The sequence below is a fragment of the Triticum urartu genome, chromosome 5 (genome assembly GCF_003073215.2).
Source record: "Triticum urartu cultivar G1812 chromosome 5, Tu2.1, whole genome shotgun sequence".
NCBI lineage: Eukaryota > Viridiplantae > Streptophyta > Magnoliopsida > Poales > Poaceae > Triticum > Triticum urartu.
The window spans coordinates 556,771,313-556,790,153 of record NC_053026.1 but is presented as its reverse complement, the minus strand read 5'-3'; the positions used below and the strand labels follow the sequence as shown (position 1 = coordinate 556,790,153).

At 43.0% G+C, this 18,841-nt stretch overlaps 2 protein-coding genes, 1 long non-coding RNA gene and 1 other non-coding gene across 4 annotated transcripts; 1 reads left to right on the top strand and 3 right to left on the bottom strand.

Annotated features, from left to right (window-relative positions):
- Window positions 1–269: 269 nt before the first annotated feature.
- Window positions 270–956, bottom strand: LOC125507374. The gene is made up of 4 exons (XM_048671963.1): window positions 857–956; window positions 714–773; window positions 557–616; window positions 270–433 (listed from the first exon to the last, which is right to left on the bottom strand). The coding sequence occupies exons 1-4, from the start codon at window positions 954–956 to the stop codon at window positions 285–287; spliced, it is 369 nt and encodes a 122-aa protein (XP_048527920.1). The 3' UTR covers window positions 270–284.
- A 603-nt stretch (window positions 957–1,559) lies between these two features.
- On the bottom strand, window positions 1,560–3,209 carry LOC125510668. The gene is made up of 4 exons (XR_007284691.1): window positions 2,768–3,209; window positions 2,202–2,301; window positions 1,687–1,745; window positions 1,560–1,596 (listed from the first exon to the last, which is right to left on the bottom strand). It is a non-coding gene; the product is annotated as an uncharacterized LOC125510668 (long non-coding RNA).
- Window positions 3,210–12,199: 8,990 nt separating this feature from the next.
- Window positions 12,200–12,273, top strand: TRNAR-ACG. Its single transcript has one exon. It is a non-coding gene; the product is annotated as a tRNA-Arg (tRNA).
- A 767-nt stretch (window positions 12,274–13,040) lies between these two features.
- On the bottom strand, window positions 13,041–14,447 carry LOC125505997 (peroxidase 57-like). The gene is made up of 2 exons (XM_048670882.1): window positions 14,191–14,447; window positions 13,041–14,004 (listed from the first exon to the last, which is right to left on the bottom strand). The coding sequence occupies exons 1-2, from the start codon at window positions 14,413–14,415 to the stop codon at window positions 13,246–13,248; spliced, it is 984 nt and encodes a 327-aa protein (XP_048526839.1). The 5' UTR covers window positions 14,416–14,447; the 3' UTR covers window positions 13,041–13,245.
- Between the last annotated feature and the right edge of the window lie 4,394 nt (window positions 14,448–18,841).

Sequence of the window (18,841 nt, the reverse complement as noted above, 5' to 3'; positions counted from 1 at the left end):
AAATGCACGGCATTGGGATCTGAACTTGTGTATAGCATTTTAAGTTCCAAGGGTGGTTCTAAGTGTGCCAACTTAACTTTTCCAGACCGGCAACAAAATCCATTTGTCTCATACTGGAACCTCTTTGCACCACAATGCTTGCAATCAGGTTTAGGTGCCAGCGTGTGAGTACTTACAGGTATATTCTCGTAGACACGATCATATGGATCAGGGACTGTTGTAAATGCATCCATCATGTCATCACAGTCTTCATCATTGCCTACATATACATGAGATGAATAGTGTTATATAGGTCTTGCAGTTTTTGTGCAATACATGTAGGGAAGTAAGGCATCCACGACAATGGCAATACCTCTGCCAGCAAATATGAAGTACTCATCATCTTCTTCTTCAGACTGATTATCGTCCGCAACAAAGCTTTCTGTTGGGGAACCTAGACATATGAAGCCATTGGGAGCCAATAATGAATTGTCCATTCTAAGTTATAAGGATGGTTCTGAATGTGTGTTATAATATAATCAGTAATGAAAAGAAGGCATCCACACCATAAGCATACCTGTGTTAGTGAAAACTCTGTGATCCTCTTCCACCGCTTCAGGTATGCTTTCAAGATTACCTGTTATTTCAATGATAGTGTAAAATACCGGCTCAACCTTTGAAAAAATTATAATATAATCAGTAATGAAAAGAAGGCATCCACACCATAAGCATACCTGTGTTAGTGAAAACTATGTGATCCTCTTCCACCGCTTCAGGTATGCTTTCAAGATTACCTGTTATTTGAATGATAGTGTAAAATACCGGCTCAACCTTTGAAAAAATTTGTGAGATAAACGAATGTGTATGTGAGAATTACCTTGAACCGTAGCAGAAGTTTGCGTCAGCGTACTTGGGCAGCTAAAGACATAAGAGCTTGATGATAGATGTCCCACCAATGAACCTTTAGGGCACTGCATTGCGGCAGAATCCTTATAGAGGGTACCTCGTTTGGCTGCGTAGCTTGCTTTACGCTCAGCTAGGAGTGCTTGTCGCTCTTCGGGTGGTAGGCTTTTCCTACGTGCTCGCTGGCGTGCATTTCTTTCTTGCCTCTCATCTAGCGTCAAACTTTGCCTACGTGCTCGCTGGCTTGCATTCCTCTCATCAAGTTTCATGCGTTGTCTTTTCTCTCTTCTCTGTGCATTAATCCTTTCCTTCTCATTTGGTGTTAAATTTTGCCGACGTGCTCTCACACGTTCTCGCCTTGCTTGGATTTGTTTAGGGGTACGGCTAGCATATCTTAGTGCTTCGCGTGCACGCTTTTTCCCTACAGTATTTTATGATGAATTAATTAAGTGGGTAAACAAAATTACATAAGCACACACTTTCTCCTTATAGACTTACCTTTGGAACTTTCTCCTCGCTCCAAGTACTCAATTGATGTCAGCATACCATTATTAGTAGGAAAAATCACAGCTGATTGGTTTGTCACTTCATCATCCGAAGAAGACGGGTAACTCAAATGCGTCACACATGTCGGCTCGCGTATAAATAGACCTGTCTAAGTCGGTGGCATGCCATTGGGCCTAGTTCTGTGGGACTTATTATTGTCATCGACCACTGTGTTATTTAAAGTTGAACCAATAGTCAGATTATACAAATATATGCAAAAAGATTGTTCCGCCAAGCGATAAGGGACAAGATAGCAACCTTTTTGTTTTCCTTTATTGCTTTGTTGGCACGAGGATTGTAACATTTGGGCGCAAGACCTGATTATTTCTCCCCAAAACAGAAGAGTATGAGGTTAGCCAAATGAATTAAAAGCTCAAAACACAAAAGCCAATAGGAATGTTATATGTAATCTAACAAGAATACTATTCTTTGCCAAAAGACAACATGATATTTTGTTTTAAGCCAACGACATGTATGATAAATTTAGAGCAATTTATATTTAGATCTGAAATTGCACATATGATAAATTTCATCATCATCAAGTAACAATATGAATAAAACAAATGATATGCACATGTATGGTAGCCAAAAACTACAAATCAGAACATAGTAGTATACAGAAGTGATCAAGTATGAATTTTTCACAGCATTTCCATAGAACCTATCACAATAGTTTCCAAGCATGTCTAATAATAGGCTTCACAACTTCCAGTCAACAGTGGGAGTATGAAGCATGATGCACTCGCACATACTGAATATTCAGCCTAACTCACCCAGTATGTCCTGACCTTGTGATTATTCAGTTTCACACCTAAATCCAAGGGTTTCTCCTGGAGACTTCTAATTTCTGAGCTTGATGAGTATCTTTTGGACCTGCCATGTGGATCGTCATTTTAACAATCAGTGATTCGGTGAGAAAAAAATTCCAATTGTAGTTGGAGCTGCCACTGAGTATTTATGTGCATATTTAGTACCAATGCATATTTACTATTTGGTTAACTTAAGCAACTATACTTCAAGATTTCAATTGTAAGCAATATCGCAATACAAGTATAATGTGGTACTACAAAAGTATAACATCAATTGACAAGGATGTGGCTATCCGTGGTCCAGCAATCTATGCCAATAGATGAATAAAAAATCAAACTGCTATTATATTCACTAATTATCAGTGCTAGCATTTATTGTGTAAAAATCATATTAGAATAGAAGTGGGCTAGCATAGCAATCTAAGCATAGTAAACCATTCCTCTAGTACTGGTGCTTGATCTCCTAATCAGATCAGTCATTTCTGTCATTGCACATCTACAATTGCACAAGTAAGAAGATCCACCCATACCTTGGTCCTTCACGAAGTAGAACAGAAGACGAAGTCCTCACAATCCGTTCAATATGAAGAATGCCGTGACCAGCGTTTGGCTTCTTTGGGTGCAGCAGCAAGAGTCCCATTTGCTTTATATTGGTCTTCAATAGTAGTTTCTAGACAGCTCCACATTGGCGCGCGGATTTGAACTCAGAGTGCTAGAAAATTTGATATATATATATATATATATATATATATATATATATATGGGCCTGCAAGGGTGGTTTCTAGACAGTTCCGCCTGGGCACGCGGGTTTGGCAGAAAATTTGAATTTGGGAGGCGGCATGGGTGGACAGGGTGACAGTAGCCAAGAATAGCGCGCCGGTGGGGAAGGGCAAGGAGTAGTATGTGGCGGCGCTGCCGCCACTGTGAATGAGCAGCTCGTAGCCGGCGGCATACCTGGGGCAGTCAGCATTGGAGGAGAGGGTGAAGGGGGCGGATGAGACATCAAGGAGGGGGAGGTGGTGGCGATGGTGGGCGGAGGTCAGTGGGAACACTATCGCAGAGGAAGAGGCAGAAGATCCGTCGGCGGCGGACCAGCGGCGGCCAGCGGCAGAGGAGACGGGTGAGACGGCGGAGGGGACGACAAGGGGGAGAGAGGTGGCAGTGATGATCTACGCTAAGCCTGTAGCAGCAGAGGAGGAGGCAGTACAGGCGTCGTTAGGCGGACGGCGGTGGCGGCCTGCTTGCCGAGGTTGGCATCGGACGGGGAAGGGGGCAGAGCCACGGAGGAGACGGTGAGGTGGATGGGGTCGTCGCGGCGGTGAGAGGTGGGGCTGGTAGAAGGCAGAAGGCGGGGGGGGGGGGGGGGGGGTGGGGGTTGAACAGCGCCGGCAGCTGCCACATCGCCGGATCGATTCCAGCGCTGCCGGCGGCGGTTCGTATGGTGCCTCCCGTTCTGGAGAGGAGATGGATAAGGTCGATAGTTGTTTTTTTACCTGGTGGGGGTGGGGCAGAGACTCGAACAGGAAAGATGGAATGAGGGGGCTTATCTGCAAATGTGTGATGCAGCGGGCGTTTTTTTGCAAAATGTACCACAGATTGATTACAGTGCGTTGGATGCAGATCCGATGGTTGAAATTGAAGCAAGGCAGGCACACCATCATCACCAACTCGTATTTTTATAGGAGTAGAGATTCGAGACGATGTATTCGAGATTATGTCTATTATTCGAGATGACGTATTCGAGATTATATTCGATGATGCTTATTATGTACTATGATTGATTCAGTTTTTCCTTATTAATTGATTGCATCCATGCATTGTAATTTGAATATATTTCTTTTGGATTAGTTAAACAAAACCTATGGCGGACAATACCGGCAGAGAGGGAGAAGAGGCCCTGTTCAATATCATACGCAATCCTCGCGGGCCAGATGATGATCAGAATGAAGAAGATTATGACGGCTCCGAATATCTAAACAACACTGGGGAGGGTGATATGATATTCGATCGCGACGACCGAATTGATGAAGTCATGAACTATGAACATGACGAAGAAAATGTTGATCTTGAAACAACAAAGACCGGCGAGATATATATATTTATATAAGCAGGCATCTGGTGATCATCACATGTTTTAAATGACTTGAAGATATATTAACGAATCGATCTTTCTTCTTTCAGCCATCCGGATCGAGCAAATCTTCAGGCAATAGGAAACGAGGCCGGAACAAAAAGTTGAAGGAGGGCGTAAAGTACAATATCGAGGCCATCAAACCTAATGGCGAACCATTAGCGCCTAAGAAGATTGTGGACATGTTCATTCGTCAGTGCGGAGTTCTTGTGAAGGACCAACTCCCGATCTCCCTTCAAGAATGGAGAGAGCCAGCAAAGCCACGTCCAGGAGTTACTTTTGTCGACGACAGACAAAAATTTCTACTTTGGGAAATGCTCATGGAACATTTCACCCTACCAGATCATTTCACAGATGCAGATGTGGAGAAAGTCAAGGACGCTGCTCTTAGGAAGATGGCGGTTGCATTCAAAAACCACAAGAATCGTGAATGGGCCAAGTACGTCAAGGGAGGAAGGAAGACTCCAGTATTCGAGGGAACACTAGAGAAGCAAAGTGCTCATTGGGACGATTTCGTGAAATACAAGGATTCAGAATTATCTAAGGAATGGTCGAGAATAAACAAGGCCAATGCCGCAAAAAAGGATAAGTTCCATAAGCTGGGGCCAGGTGGCTATGCGGTGGGAATGCCTAAGTGGGATAAGTCTGAGAAAGAGATGGAGGATGCAGGTGTCACTCCAAAAACATTGAGCTGGCCCCCCAGGTGCAGGACTTGGTTCTATGTGCATGGGGGGAGTTGGACCCGAAGACAGGCAAAGTTTCGAAGAAGGCATGTCTGGACGGAGCCGAAGATAAGCTACTTGTTGCAATAGAAGAGGCTCGATCGGGGGTGTTCCAACCCAACAGAGAGATCGATGAGCTTACGCGTGCCTGGGAAATCCTGAACACCCGAGAAGAACACGAGGCATGGGCGCTATTCCGTGGTATGAGGGGTTTTTGGACTGGAACGCCGACTACAGAACTCGTGCGAGAAAGAAGATTGCGGAGGAGAAGAAGAGGAAGATGGAGGAGGAGCAGAGGAAGCTAGACTATGAACACCTTCAAGGCCTAGAATCAGTGCACGCGGACTTGGCAGTCAAATTCCAGCGGCAGCAGGAGCAGATCGACTCACTTAGCCAGCAAAGGGGGTCTCAGCAGCTGCAGCAGCTAGCAGATGATCCAGCATTGGATAGCACCATCCCATCCATGCCGAGAAGCAGCGTGGGTTCCGCCCCGGGTAACGCATTGCTGAATAGCTACCCAGTGGATGACATCATGGAGAACACTAACTGCGAGCTACACTTCAAAATGAAGAACATATCCATGAAGGTGGCGGACACCCTTGCTTTTACAAATCCCCCCGAGGCAACCTTCCATTGCAACCCGATTCCAGCGGGCTATGCTCATGTCTTGGTTGATGAGGTGGTGGACCAATATTCGGGGCTAGAGCTTGACATTCCTGGAGGTGACGATGAGCACACACTGGGAGAGGCCAACCATCGTATCATCCTATGGAGAAAGGACTGGATCATCTTTCGAAGGCCACCGACACCGCGTCATCCGACTCCTCGTTGAAGTCCGCCACCGAGTCAGCAGACTCCCGCTCCACCAAGTCCACCAAAGCGTTAGGCCACTCCTCCTCCAAGTCCGGCACAGCTTCAGGCCACTCCTCCTCCAAGTCCGGCACAGCGTCAGGCCACTCCTCCTCCTCCAACTCAGCCACGTCAGCCGTCTTCGCCGCCTCAGCAATCACGAAAGAGAGCTGCCTCAGCTATGGTGCGTAGCGGTACAAGTCGAGGTTGTACTGGAGGTACAGGCAGAGGCAAGCGATTTCAATATGGTCCAAGCCTCGCGCCTCTTCCGCAGAGGCCTTACAGCAAGTCCGAGGAGGAAAACATAGCCATATCGAAGGCTGAGGTGGAAGCCCATTTTGCACCGAAACCGCCACCGCCGCCAAGGGAGAAAGTGCCTGAGGAAAAGATTGACCACTTCATTCGTATGGCTAGAGCACCAGCTCCCAAGCCTGTTGACACAGACTATGAGCGCCACATCAAGAAGTTAAATCGAGCACGTCTACAGAAAGAGGCGACCTCGAGCTCAAGCAAATCAGCTGGCAAAAGGAGCGGTAAAACCGTTCCCCAGCTGGGAGAACAGGCGGCGCAATCAATCCCCCCGCTTGTTGTGCCAACAACACATGAGATTAGGCGCGCCCAATATTATTGTGGGCAAACCGTTAACGTTCCCGGGCTGGGCGATGTGGTAATAACCGAGGAGCATATTGAGCAGGCTGAAACGCTCATGATCACTGTTGGACAACTCCTCGATATCGAGCCCATGTCTCCGACTAGAGAGGAGGAAATACAACGGAAATATGTCCGGGGCCAACCTTTGGTCGAGCCAGACGAGGTCAAGAAGCTCCCAACGAGAATATATGAATTGCATCAATGATACATGAACATTACCAAGATTTCCAATTGAGAGTCCCTCATGGTGAATGTCAAGAAGGATCATTACTACCATGAGACAGCTGTATCCGTTGAGTATTCAGAACTATTTCAGCTATAAAATCAAGACGCACTCGACAAATCTATCGTCAGTTGCTATTGTCTGTAAGTGATTTCTTTCTGTAATTTAAGTCTCAAGCTAGCTGTAGTGATCATTTTGATCAATCATTACCTGTAATTATCCTCACTATATTCTTTTCTGTGGTATTATACAAGATGAAGATTTATGAAATGAAAAAAGGTGGATGCTATGGCATTGGGTTCGTTGACCCAAATACCATGAATGAATACACATGGAAATTAGATCCATATTACTACCTCCGTTTCAGTTTACAAGTCTTGCGCGTATACCTAGGTTGCCAATTTTATCACCATAATATAAATTATATAACACAAAAATTATACCTTTTGAAAGTAGAAACTCCGAAGTTTCTATTGGAATATTTTTTGTAATATATGACTTGTATTAGGTTGGTCAAATTGACGACCTAGGGTTACGCGCATGCCCTGTAAACTGAGAAAGAGGTAGTACGAAAAAAGTGTAGAGGAAAGCATGCTAGAGTTCTTCAAGCGCCTCAAATACAATGAAGATATACTACTTCCTTACAGCTTCGAGTGAGTCACACTGTCTTGTACTACAAATTCTGTTTTTGCCTACTAGCTAGCTACATATTTTTGCTTACATATGCCCGCTTAATTAAGACATGCAAACGTGTGTGCATGCAGATTTCACTGGATCTTGTTAATCATTAAAATTGATGAAGGAACAATTGAAGTACTAGACTCACTAGTTAAGAAAGCAAGTGACTACACCATCGTGAAGGGGATAGTCAACAGGTAATTTCAATCATTATTAACTATATCTCGGCCTATTTAATTAGTTCGTCATTTCCTGATAACAACTATTTAATAACCCATTTATTCATTTTCTTTGTCGGCGGGCAGGGCTTGGGCAAAGTTCATTAGGGCCACTCCAGGCTCATGGAAACAAAATCTGAAATGGTATCGACCCCAGGTAAGTAATTAAGTAGTACTAGCTAGCTGCCATCTCTTTATTTATCATGCTTGATTAATTATTATCTGATCAAATTCCATTCTCCTAAAGGCCCTAAAGCAGGCGCCGGGGAATAATCTGTGTGCATACTACGTTTGCGAGAACATTCGCATGATGGCGTCCGAAAGGAGCAGATCTCAAAGACAGGAGTGGGTACGTTTGTCAGAACACTATTCACAATTTTTACACCATTATCGATATCTAGTCACACAACTAATACACATGCATATTGATCTCCTTCTTAACAGTTCAAAGAGGTGCGGGAGAAGCTCCTAACAGAGGACCGCATAGAAGCAATTCAAGAGGAAATAGAGGGATTTTTGCTCGACCAGGTCATAGATCCCAAAGGAGAATACTATTACCCGCTACCGCCCCATGAACCACTTCCAATTGTTATCGTGCTCCGAAGGCACCAATTAGGCTAATGCCACTGGCTCCGAAGGCACCAATTAGGAGAAATTGTAGATAGCTAGCTAATTGTGTGTGTGTGTGTATATATATACATGTGTGTATATATGTGTGAATTAATTAATGGTGGTTGTATATATATATATAATGATCGGTTCTACTAGAAATTCTATTTATATATATGCATAACATGTACAATATGTAGTATCGTAAAATACCAGCAAACGAAAAAGAATTAAATGGAAAATACAAAATTAAATGAAAAAGAAATCATAAACCCAACCCCCCCCCCAACCTTCTAATACCGGTTGGTGTCACCAACCGGTACTAAAGGGCTCCCTGCCCCTGAAGCTGGCTGGTGCCACGTGGTTGCCCTTTAGCACTGGTTCGTGCTGAACCGGTACTAAAGGGGGGGCCCTTAGTGCCCACAATTTAGTGCCGGTTACCGAACCGGCACTAAAGGGCCTTACGAACCGGTGCTATTGCCCGCTTCTGCACTAGTGGGTGAAGCTCGGGACAAAAAATCAGTGCTCAAAAATCGAAATTTTGAACGTTTCTCAAAGCTTCAATTTTTTCAGTCCGCATTTCATATCGTCATGACATTTTGCAGGCATATAGACAACTTATTCAACTTTCATGCCAAGAAAATTAACTTCTTTTCATTTTGTCTGCTATTTTTAAATTTTTACTGTTCATCCATAGGAGCAGATGAGCTCAAGCACTGAAAAACCGTCCTATGTGATATTGTTCCTATGTACCAACAAAATTGAATGGCTTTGTATGATCATCTTTTATATGTCTATTTGCATTGTGAATTCCCTCAATAGTTATGATATGTAATAACCGTTGCTATATTGCCAGACATTGAAAATATCACAACCAGAAGGAAGCTTGTGTGACCGCGCGCTGTGTGTCCACTAAGAGGCTGGTCTCGAGAGACCAAAGAATTTTCTACAAATGTGAAATAGAGTGACGAGTCTCTTGCAACACCACAACTACCAGTCATGCGGTAGATGCAGATGAACGGTCATAAATGATTGGTGTCAGAAGCACCATGATTACCAACTAGCTAAGTCTTTTATATAGTAGAGATACGTGACTGGAATGTACTCCCTCTGTATTGAAATATATGTCGTTGAAGAAACTGTATTTCAAATTCTCCAGCTACATATATTTCGGTACGGAGAGAGTATATATGCATAATATCAATTATGTTGTTGTTGATCTCAGTCGTTCATGTTACTAGAAATTATTCAATGGAACACAAATTAAATGAATCGATAGAACGGAGTATATCAAGATGAATCCGATCAATGATGATCTGTAATAACCGCTGCTATGTTGCTGCACATCAGAATTATCACAACTGGAAGGAAGCTTGTGTGACCGCGCGTTGTGTATCCACTAAGGGGTTGGTCTCGAGAGACCAAAGGATTTTCTGCAAATCTAAAACTGAGTGACGGGTCTCTTGTGACACCACAACTACCAGTCATGCGGTAGATGCAGATGAATGGTCATAAATGACTGATGTTAGAAGCACCATGATTATCAGCTAGCTAAATCTGTTATGCAAAGGTCATCTTATTCAAAACCTCAATCATCACATCCCCTCTCTCCCACTTCACACCTCGGAACACACTGTTCTTATAGAGAGAAAGGCGCTTTCCCATCTTCTTAACCTGCAATGAAGGGGTACCCCCGGGAAGAGATCCAGTGGAGATAGCTGGGCCTGTAGCCGAGAGGATTAGAGCACGTGGCTTCGAACCACAGTGTCGGGGGTTCGAATCCCTCCTCGCCCACAGCCTTCAAAAGCGGGAAGGGCCTTTACTTTCCCCCCGAGGGTAGGAAAATCATGATCGGGATAGTGGACGTAAAGCTATTGAACTTAGGTATGCTCTTTCCTTTTGTCGAAGTGGAATCGTAGAACAGAATGTGACACGGTGAGATAGAATGCAATAGAAATAGAAACAAGGATAGCGAGCGGGTTACCTACTCCTATGGGTCAAAGCAAGCCCTTTAATTCAATTCAAATTCATAACTGTCTCAATAGAATCTTTTCCTTCTTTTTTGTCTAAATATTCAGTTAAGACCATTCCAAGGCTCCTTTTCACCATGCATAAACTAAACCAACAACTAGATAAGCACGAGAACCAAAGCTTCTATAAAAACGGATATATGTAGTACTATCTCAACCCTCTAGTCTAAGAGGGAAAATCATTCGTTCTCCAAAAATTGTTTACGTAATATTTAGCTTTTTATTTTAGCGCGTCCTCAAATTGGTTGAATGAGCATATACAGAGTACCAATCAAAGGAGCATGTCCCTCATCATTGTGAAGATATAACATTCAAAGGCTGCACAAGGCATTAAGATGGTACCACATGTATGTAATTATCTAGCTTAATTACAGCTAGTATTAGTTCGATTTGATCGAGAAATTGGTGGAACTACATATCAATATACAATTGATTGGCCTTCCAGATTCTGAAGGAACACAATTTTAAAACCAGGATTGATCCAAAAGGAAAGTACTATTGAAAATCTAGATTGAAGATGGAGGCGATGTGGATCTTGAAGAGAAAATACCGTACTTACTTGGTGAAGGTAAATTGGTAAAGAAAAACTGTAATTTTTGTACTTTTCTTTCAGTAGACCAAAACGCGAGATCAAGCACCAACCAGAATAACTCGAATGCTCCAGGAAGTCAACGCCAGATCAATTCATGGCCTCTGATTCCAAATTCAATACAAACCTAAGCAAGAACATGTATATACATTACTAGACGGCGTGAACTATTTTAACACCAGTCATATATGAACATTGCAAGGTGTCCATTCATCATTGGCGTGTAGTTCAAAATTATGTTTCCCAAATGAAAGAAATCGTTTGATGGGATTAGTTTATATTGAAGCATACGCGTATGATCTAAAAAGAGTAGACAAGTTTGTGGTTAAAACTTGCCAACCATTGCATCTATAAATGTGTGCTCATAGGGAAAGAATCTAAATGAAATCGCATGATATTGCGGAAATCTGCTGCTAATCATGAGCTCATCTGCTCATTGATGAACAGTAAAATAAAAATATGAAACATTTTTTTACATGAAACATGAACAAATTCTCTTTGTGTGCAAAGTTTCATGACCATATAACATAGGTGAGGCTCAGGACAAAAAGTCAGTGCTCCAAAATCAAAATTTTGAACGTTTCTCAAAGCTTCAAAAATTTCAGAGCTCTCCCCATTTCATATCGTCATGACATTTTGCAGCACATATACAACTTCTTCATGCCAAAAAATTAACTTCTTTTTATTTTGTTTGCTATTTAAAAAAAATTAATGTCCATCCATAGGAGCAGATGAGCTCGAGCACCGAAGAACCGTCCTCCGTGATATTGTTCCTATGTACCAACAAAACTGAATGGTTTTGTATGATCATCTTATATATGTCTATTTGCATTGAGAATTCCCTCGCCAATTATGATCTGTAATAACCGCTGCTATGTTGCTACACATCAGAATTATCACGACCGGAAGGAAGCTTGTGCGACCGCGCGCTGTGTTTCCACTAAGGGGCTGCTCTCGAGAGACCAAAGGATTTTTCTGCAAACGTGAAACAGAGTAACGGGTCTCTTGCAACACCACAATCACCAGTCATGCGGTAGATGCAGATGAACAGTCATAAATGACTGATGTCAGAAGCACCATGATTACCAACTAGATAAGTCTGTTATGCAAAGGTCGTCTTATTCAAAACATCAATCATCACATCCCCTCTCTCCCACTTCACACCTCGGAACACACTGTTCTTATAGAGAGAAAGGCGCTTTCCCATCTTCTTAATCTGAAATGAAGGGGTACCCCCAGGAAGAGATCCAGTGGAGACAACTGGGCCTGTAGCTCAGAGGATTAGAGCACGTGGCTACGAACCACGGTGTCGGGGGTTCGAATCCCTCCTCGCCCACAGGCTTCAAAAGCGGGAAGGGCCTTTACTTTCCGCCCGAGGGTAGGAAAATCATGATCGGGATAGTGGACGTAAAGCTATTGAACTTAGGTATGCTCTTTCCTTTTGTCGAAGTGGAATCGTAGAACAGAATGTGACACGATGAGATAGAATGCAACAGAAATAGAAACAAGGATAGCGAACGGGTTACCTACTCCTATGGGTCAAAGCAAGCCCTTTAATTCAATTCAACTGTCTTGATAGAACCTGTTCCTTCTTTTTTTGGTCTAAATATTCAGTTAAGACCATTCCAAGGCTCCTTTTCACCGTGCATAAACTAAACCAACAACTAGATAAGCACGAGAACCAAAGCTTCTATAAAAACGGATACACCCAGTACGTCGAAATTCATTGCCCAAGGGTATAGAAAGACGGTTTCCCAATCAAAAACAACAAAAACGAGCACAAACATATAATAGCGTATTTGGAATTGTACCCAAGCCCCTCCCATGGGTTCTATACCCGATTCATAACCAGAAAGCTTCTCCGGTCCTTCACTAACCGGGGCTAAAAGCCCTGAAATCGAAAATGCCAAAATAGGAATAAATCTTGTTATTATTAGAAATGTCCAAAAAATATCATATTCGTGAAGCAGAAACATAATGTACTATGCGACTAAAATGTACTTCCGCTGTACCAAAATATATGTCGTTGAAGCAACCAACTTCTCCAGCGATATATATTTCGGTAATGGAGGGAGTATATATGCATAATATCAATTATGTTGCTTTTGATCTCAATCGTTCATGTTATTAGAAATTATTCAATGGAACTCAAATTAAATGAATCGAACGTTCGGTCAGAACAGAGTACATCGAGATGAATCCGACCAAAACCAAAAAAGGGAGAAAAAATTACCACCAATCCGACCGGAAATAAACACAACAGGCACACCATTAATTGATGTCTCCGCAGAAAACGATGATGATCTCATCAGTTGAACCTGCTGCAGACCCTGCGGACCTCTCCCTGTGTGCCGGTAAGCACGTTGACCTCCCCCAGCTTGGCGAGCGCCTGCGGGAAGAGCCAGCGGAAGTGGTCAGTGTTGGCGAGCCTGTCGACCATCCAGCGCGTGGAGCCGTCGTTGTAGAGGTTCTGGTCGACCATGAGCGCGCCGCGGCGACGCTGCAGCATCTTGTAGAAGCTGTTGTCCAGCTTGGACGCGCTGGACCGGTCGTCCAGGAACACGATGTTGTTGTCGGAGGATGCCGTGTTGGGGCACACGTATGTCTTGTATATGGACGCTAGCTCCGGGTCCATGCTCGGGTCCGTTGCACCGGCCTTGCCGCCGTAGCTGTAAAGACGGCTCTTCTTGATCATGCTGCAGTGCGCGACGCCAACCGTGTGCGCGCCCAGGAGAACGACCATGTCGTCCGAGCTGAGGCCGAGCGTGCCGAAGAAAGCGGCTGCCTGCGGAACCGTGAAATCTGGCCCCGGAAGTTTCACGTCGGTGGCTATGGACCGCCGGCGGTCCCTGCGCCCGGTGCGCACCGCGTATCCTTGTCCCGTGGACGCATTCACCGCGTCCCTGGTTGCGAGGATCTCAATGTCGGAGCAGGATACGACGCCAGGGCACCGCTTCTCAAGTTCCATTTTGATGGTGGCGATGAGGTCGTAGCCCTTCACGCTCAGGTTCGGCTTTGCCGTCTTCTCTGTTCCGGGGCCGTCGATCAGCAGCCCGCCGTCGCAGCCCTACGCACGTATAGTCAAACAAATTAGCTTTCAGTTTCCAAAAAAGAACAGATTAGTTAGTCTATCTATCTGTGGATGTGCAATAGAAGAATTAGTGGTGCGCACGTATGAATCAAACGGCACATTAGTATATACTATATCATGCTCTAGCTAGCAAAAGCTCATAAAGTCATAATATACGCATACATTGACGCCGCACTCGTGGAACAGCAAGCGTAGGAAGTGGGCGACGATGGCGCTGTCCTGGGCGAATCGGGCCTTGACGATACCCCGGACCACCGCCTCCACGTCGTTGCCGCGGCACTTGCCCGTGTAGTACCCGTTCTGCAGCTGCGCCTGGCCATCGGTGGCAAGCCCAAGCACGGCGACGGCGAGCACCACCACTAGCACTGCTGCCTTTGTGTGCCCCATCGTTGCCTAGCTAGGTAGATACTCTTGGTGCCTGAGCTATGGGAGGTGTGAGAAACCAAGGGCTTATGTCTATCCTATTTATAGTATAGGTTAGGGGAGGACACGGTCTCCTTGAAGTTGTCTGATGTTTGGTTGTGGAGATCACGTACCTAGATTCCTTTCTTTCTCAATTATGCAAGTGGGTATGTGCTAGCTGCTGCTTGCTCGAAATTAGTATTGTGGTTTGATTTCGAGGCATCTAAGTTTTGTTGGCAAGGATGTCAACCATGACATCCAGTGTGGTATACCATGGTTCTCTGATAGATAGATGACCAACTACATGCTCTTATTTAGATTTGTTTCGAATTTGGAATCCGAGGCCGTGAACCGAGTTATATTCTGGTTGGTGCTTGACCTCGCGTTTCAGTCCCATCATTTTATTTAGACACGCCTCTTTGCCTGTTGAAAGAAAAGTATGAAGATTACAATTTTTGTTTACCAATTTTTATCTTCACCAAATAAATACAGTAAGTATTTTCTCTTCAAGATCCACATCTCTAAATTTTTGAATAGTACTTTCCTTTTGGACCTATCCTGGTTTTAAAATTGTGTTCCTTCAGAATTTGGAAGGTCAATCAATCTTATATTGGTATGTAGTTCCACCAAATTCTGGGTCAAATCAAACTAAGACTAGCTGTAATCAAGCTAGATAATTACATACAAGTGGCATCATTTTAATGCCTTGTGCAAGTTTTGAATCTTATGTTTGAAACATTGACAATGATGAGGGACACACTCTTTTGATTGGTACTCTTAATTAAATACATGTAACTTTAAAGTCTTTAGTTACTTCTGTTTTCATAGGGGACACTGTCTTACCGTCCATTTCGTTTGTTGGCATGTTCAAACCTCCGTATAAATGGATATATGTAGCACTATCTCCACCCTCTAGTCTAAGAGGGAAAATCATTCGTTCTCCAGAAATTGTTTACGTACTATTTGGTTTTGTATTTTTAGGGCATCCTCAAATTGGTTGAATGAGCATATATAGGGTACCAATCAAAAGGGCATGTCCCTCATCATTGTCAATGTTTCAAATATAACATTCAAAAGCTGCACAAGGCATTAAAATGATACCACTTGTATGTAATTATCTAGCTTGACTACAGCTAGTATTATTTTGATTTGTCCTGCCCCACCGTTGCCTAGCTAGCTAGATACTCTTGGTGCTTGAGCTATGGGAGGTGTGAGAAGCAAAGGGCTTATGTCTATCCTATTTATAGTATAGGCTAGAGGAGGACACGGTCTCCTTGAAGTTGTCTGATGTTTGGTTGTGGAGATCACGTACCTAGATTCCTTTCTTTGTCAATTATTCAAGTGGGTATGTGCTAGCTGCTGCTTGCTCGAAATTAGTATTGTGGTTTGATTTCGAGGCATCCTAATTTTTGTTGGGAAGGATGTTAACCATGACATCCAGTGTGGTATACGATGGTTCTTTGACAGATAGATGACTAACGTATATACATGCTCTTATTTAGACTAGCACAAATGCCCGTGCGTTGCAATGGGAAAAATTGATGTTTTGTGTAAGCATAATGTCCTACAACATCGGATTCACTATGAAGAACATGCTGCAACGCAGCATCCTTCTACAAAATGAACATTAAAAAATACGTTGCAATTTATTTTCTTTGTCGGGCATAATCTTCAACTGATTCCATTTAAGCATAATCCTTTTTAATGGCATTTAAGTATAATTATTTCATTAATTACCATGACGTCCTCATCTGTTTTAGTCGGGAATCAAATTCTTACTTTTCTAATTTAGTAGCCCCAACATATTGAAGCCTACAGATCCTTCCTTTTAATTATCCTACCTTTTTATCTCAAATGCTTCGTGTAGAATTTAAGACCACAATCTTTCTTTTAGTTATTCCACCGGTTTACCTATAATCCTTTCTTTAATTAGCCACATCGTTTTAAATATTCTATTTAAGCCCGTAATCCTTCCTTTATTAGCTCATTCGCTTAATTAGCTCGCGCTAAACATGATGACTGCCACTCATATATTTAGCGCGGTTTGGGATTAGTAAATGTGAAAAGCGCAAAGGTCGTTTGTTGTTACATCGAAGAGCTAGAGAGGAGGTCCTATGTTCAATTCCCACGATGTTGATTTATTTTGACCCAATTATTTTCCGCGGTCTCTATGAAAGTCCATAACAGGCCCATCAACATACAAGTACCTGGCCCAAATCGCTTAGCGTGTGTAAACCAAACGAAAATGACTAAATCAAACAAAGAATACATATTCCCTTTAATAGTAGGTATAGATTAGTTTCAAATTTGGAACCCGAGGCCATGAATTGATCTGGCGTTCGACTTCCTGGAGCATTAATTCAAGTTATATTCTGGCTGGTGCTTGACCACGCGTTTCGGTCCCAGCCTCTGTGCCCACTGAAAGAAAAGTATGAAGATTACAATTTTTGTTTACCAATTTTTATCTTCACCAAATAAGTACAGTATAAGTATTTTCTCTTCAAGATCCACATTTTTTGTCTTATGTCCATCAAATAAGTACTTAATGTAGAGAAAATACTTAATGTACTTATTTGATGGACATAAGACACAATTTTTATTTTACCAGCCTTTGTGACGTGGATCTTGAAGAGAAAATAACTTAATGTACTTATTTGATGAACATAAAAATTGTGTCTTATGTCCATCAAATAAGTACACAATTTTTATGTTCATCAAATAAGTACATTAAGTATTTTCTCTATAGAAAATAACTCTTTAGTTAGTTCTGTTTTTATAGGGAACACTGTCTTATGTCCATTTCTTCTGTTGGCATGTTCAAACCTCCATCAACATGGATATATGTAGCACTATCTCAACCCTCTAGTCTAAGAGGGAAAATCATTCGTTCTCCAGAAATTGTTTGCGTACTATTTAGTTTTGTATTTTTAGGGCATCCTCAAATTGGTTGAATGAGCATATATAGGGTACCAATCAAAAGAGCATGTCCCTCATCATTGTCAATGTTTCAAATATAACATTCAAAAGCTGCACAAGGTATTAAAATGATACCACTTGCATGTAATTATCTAGCTTGATTACAACTAGTATTAGTTTGATTTGACAGAGAAATTAGTGGAACAACATACCAGTATACAATTGATTGGCCTTCCAAATTCTGAAGGAACACAATTTTTCAACCAGGATAGATCCAAAAGGAAAATACTATTGAAAATCTAGAGAGAAGATGGAGGCGATGCGGATCTTGAAGAGAAAATGCCGTACTTAATTATTTGGTGAAGGTAAACATTGGTAAAGAAAAACTCTAATTTTTGTACTTTTCTTTCAGCAGAGCAAAACGCGAGGTCAAGCACCAACCAGGATAACTCGAATGCTCCAGGAAGTCAAACGCCAGATCAATTCATGGCCTCTGATTCCAAATTCAATACAAATCTAAGTAAGAGCATGCATATACATTACTAGACGGTGGGAACTATTTTAACACGTCATATGAACATTGCGAGGTGTCCATTCACGATTGGCGTGTAGTTCAAAATTATGTTTCCCAATTGAAAGAAATCGCTTGATGGGACTAGTTTATATTAAAGCATATACATGTATATCTGAAAAGGGTAGACAAGTCTGTGGTAAAAATTAGCCAACCATTGCATCTATAAATGTGTGCTCATAGGGAAAGGATCGAAATGAAATAGCATGATATTGCATTGCGGAAAGCCGCTGCTAATCATGAGCTCATCTGCTCATTGATGAGCAGTAAAATAAAAATATGAAACTTTTTTTACATGAAACACGAACAAATTCTCTATGTGTGTGTTGGGGAACGCAGTAATTTCAAAAAAAATCCTACGCACACGCAAGATCTATCATGATGATGCATAGCAACGAGAGGGGAAGAGTGTTGTCCACGTACTCTCGTAGACCGTAAGCGGAATCGTTATGAAAACGTGGTTGATGTAGTCATACGTCTTCACGATCTGACCGTTCCTAGTACCGAAAGTACGGCACCTCCGTGATGTGCACACGTTCGGCTCGGTGACGTCCCACGAGCTCTCGATCCAACTGAGTGTCGAGGGAGAGCTTCGTCGGCACGACGGCATGATGACAGGTGATGATGAAGCTACCGGTACAGGGCTTTGCCTAAGCACTACAATGATATGACCGAGGTGGATTATGGTGGAGGGGGGCACCGCACACGGCTAAGGAATCAATGATCAACTTGTGTGTTCTAGGGTGCCCCCTGCCCCCGTATATAAAGGAGCAAGGGGGAGGCCGGCCGGCCCTTGGGGCGCGCCAAGGAGGGGAGGAGTCCTCCACCTAGTAGGAGTAGGACTCCCCCTTTCCTAGTCCAACTAGGAGGAGGAAGGGGAAGAAAGGAGAGGAGAAGGGAGAAGGAAAGGGGGGCGCCCCCCCC

Coding starts and splice junctions, on each gene's coding strand:
- LOC125507374 (XM_048671963.1), bottom strand. CDS start 956: ATGCAGTGCCCTAAAGGTTCATTGGTGGGACATCTATCATCAAGCTCT. Junction 617..713: donor CATAGTTTTCACTAACACAG/GTATGCTTATGG, acceptor TTGAAATAACAG/GTAATCTTGAAAGCATACCT. Junction 434..556: donor CAGAGTTTTCACTAACACAG/GTATGCTTATGG, acceptor TCATATGTCTAG/GTTCCCCAACAGAAAGCTTT.
- LOC125505997 (XM_048670882.1), bottom strand. CDS start 14,415: ATGGGGCACACAAAGGCAGCAGTGCTAGTGGTGGTGCTCGCCGTCGCC. Junction 14,005..14,190: donor TCCACGAGTGCGGCGTCAAT/GTATGCGTATAT, acceptor ATACGTGCGTAG/GGCTGCGACGGCGGGCTGCT.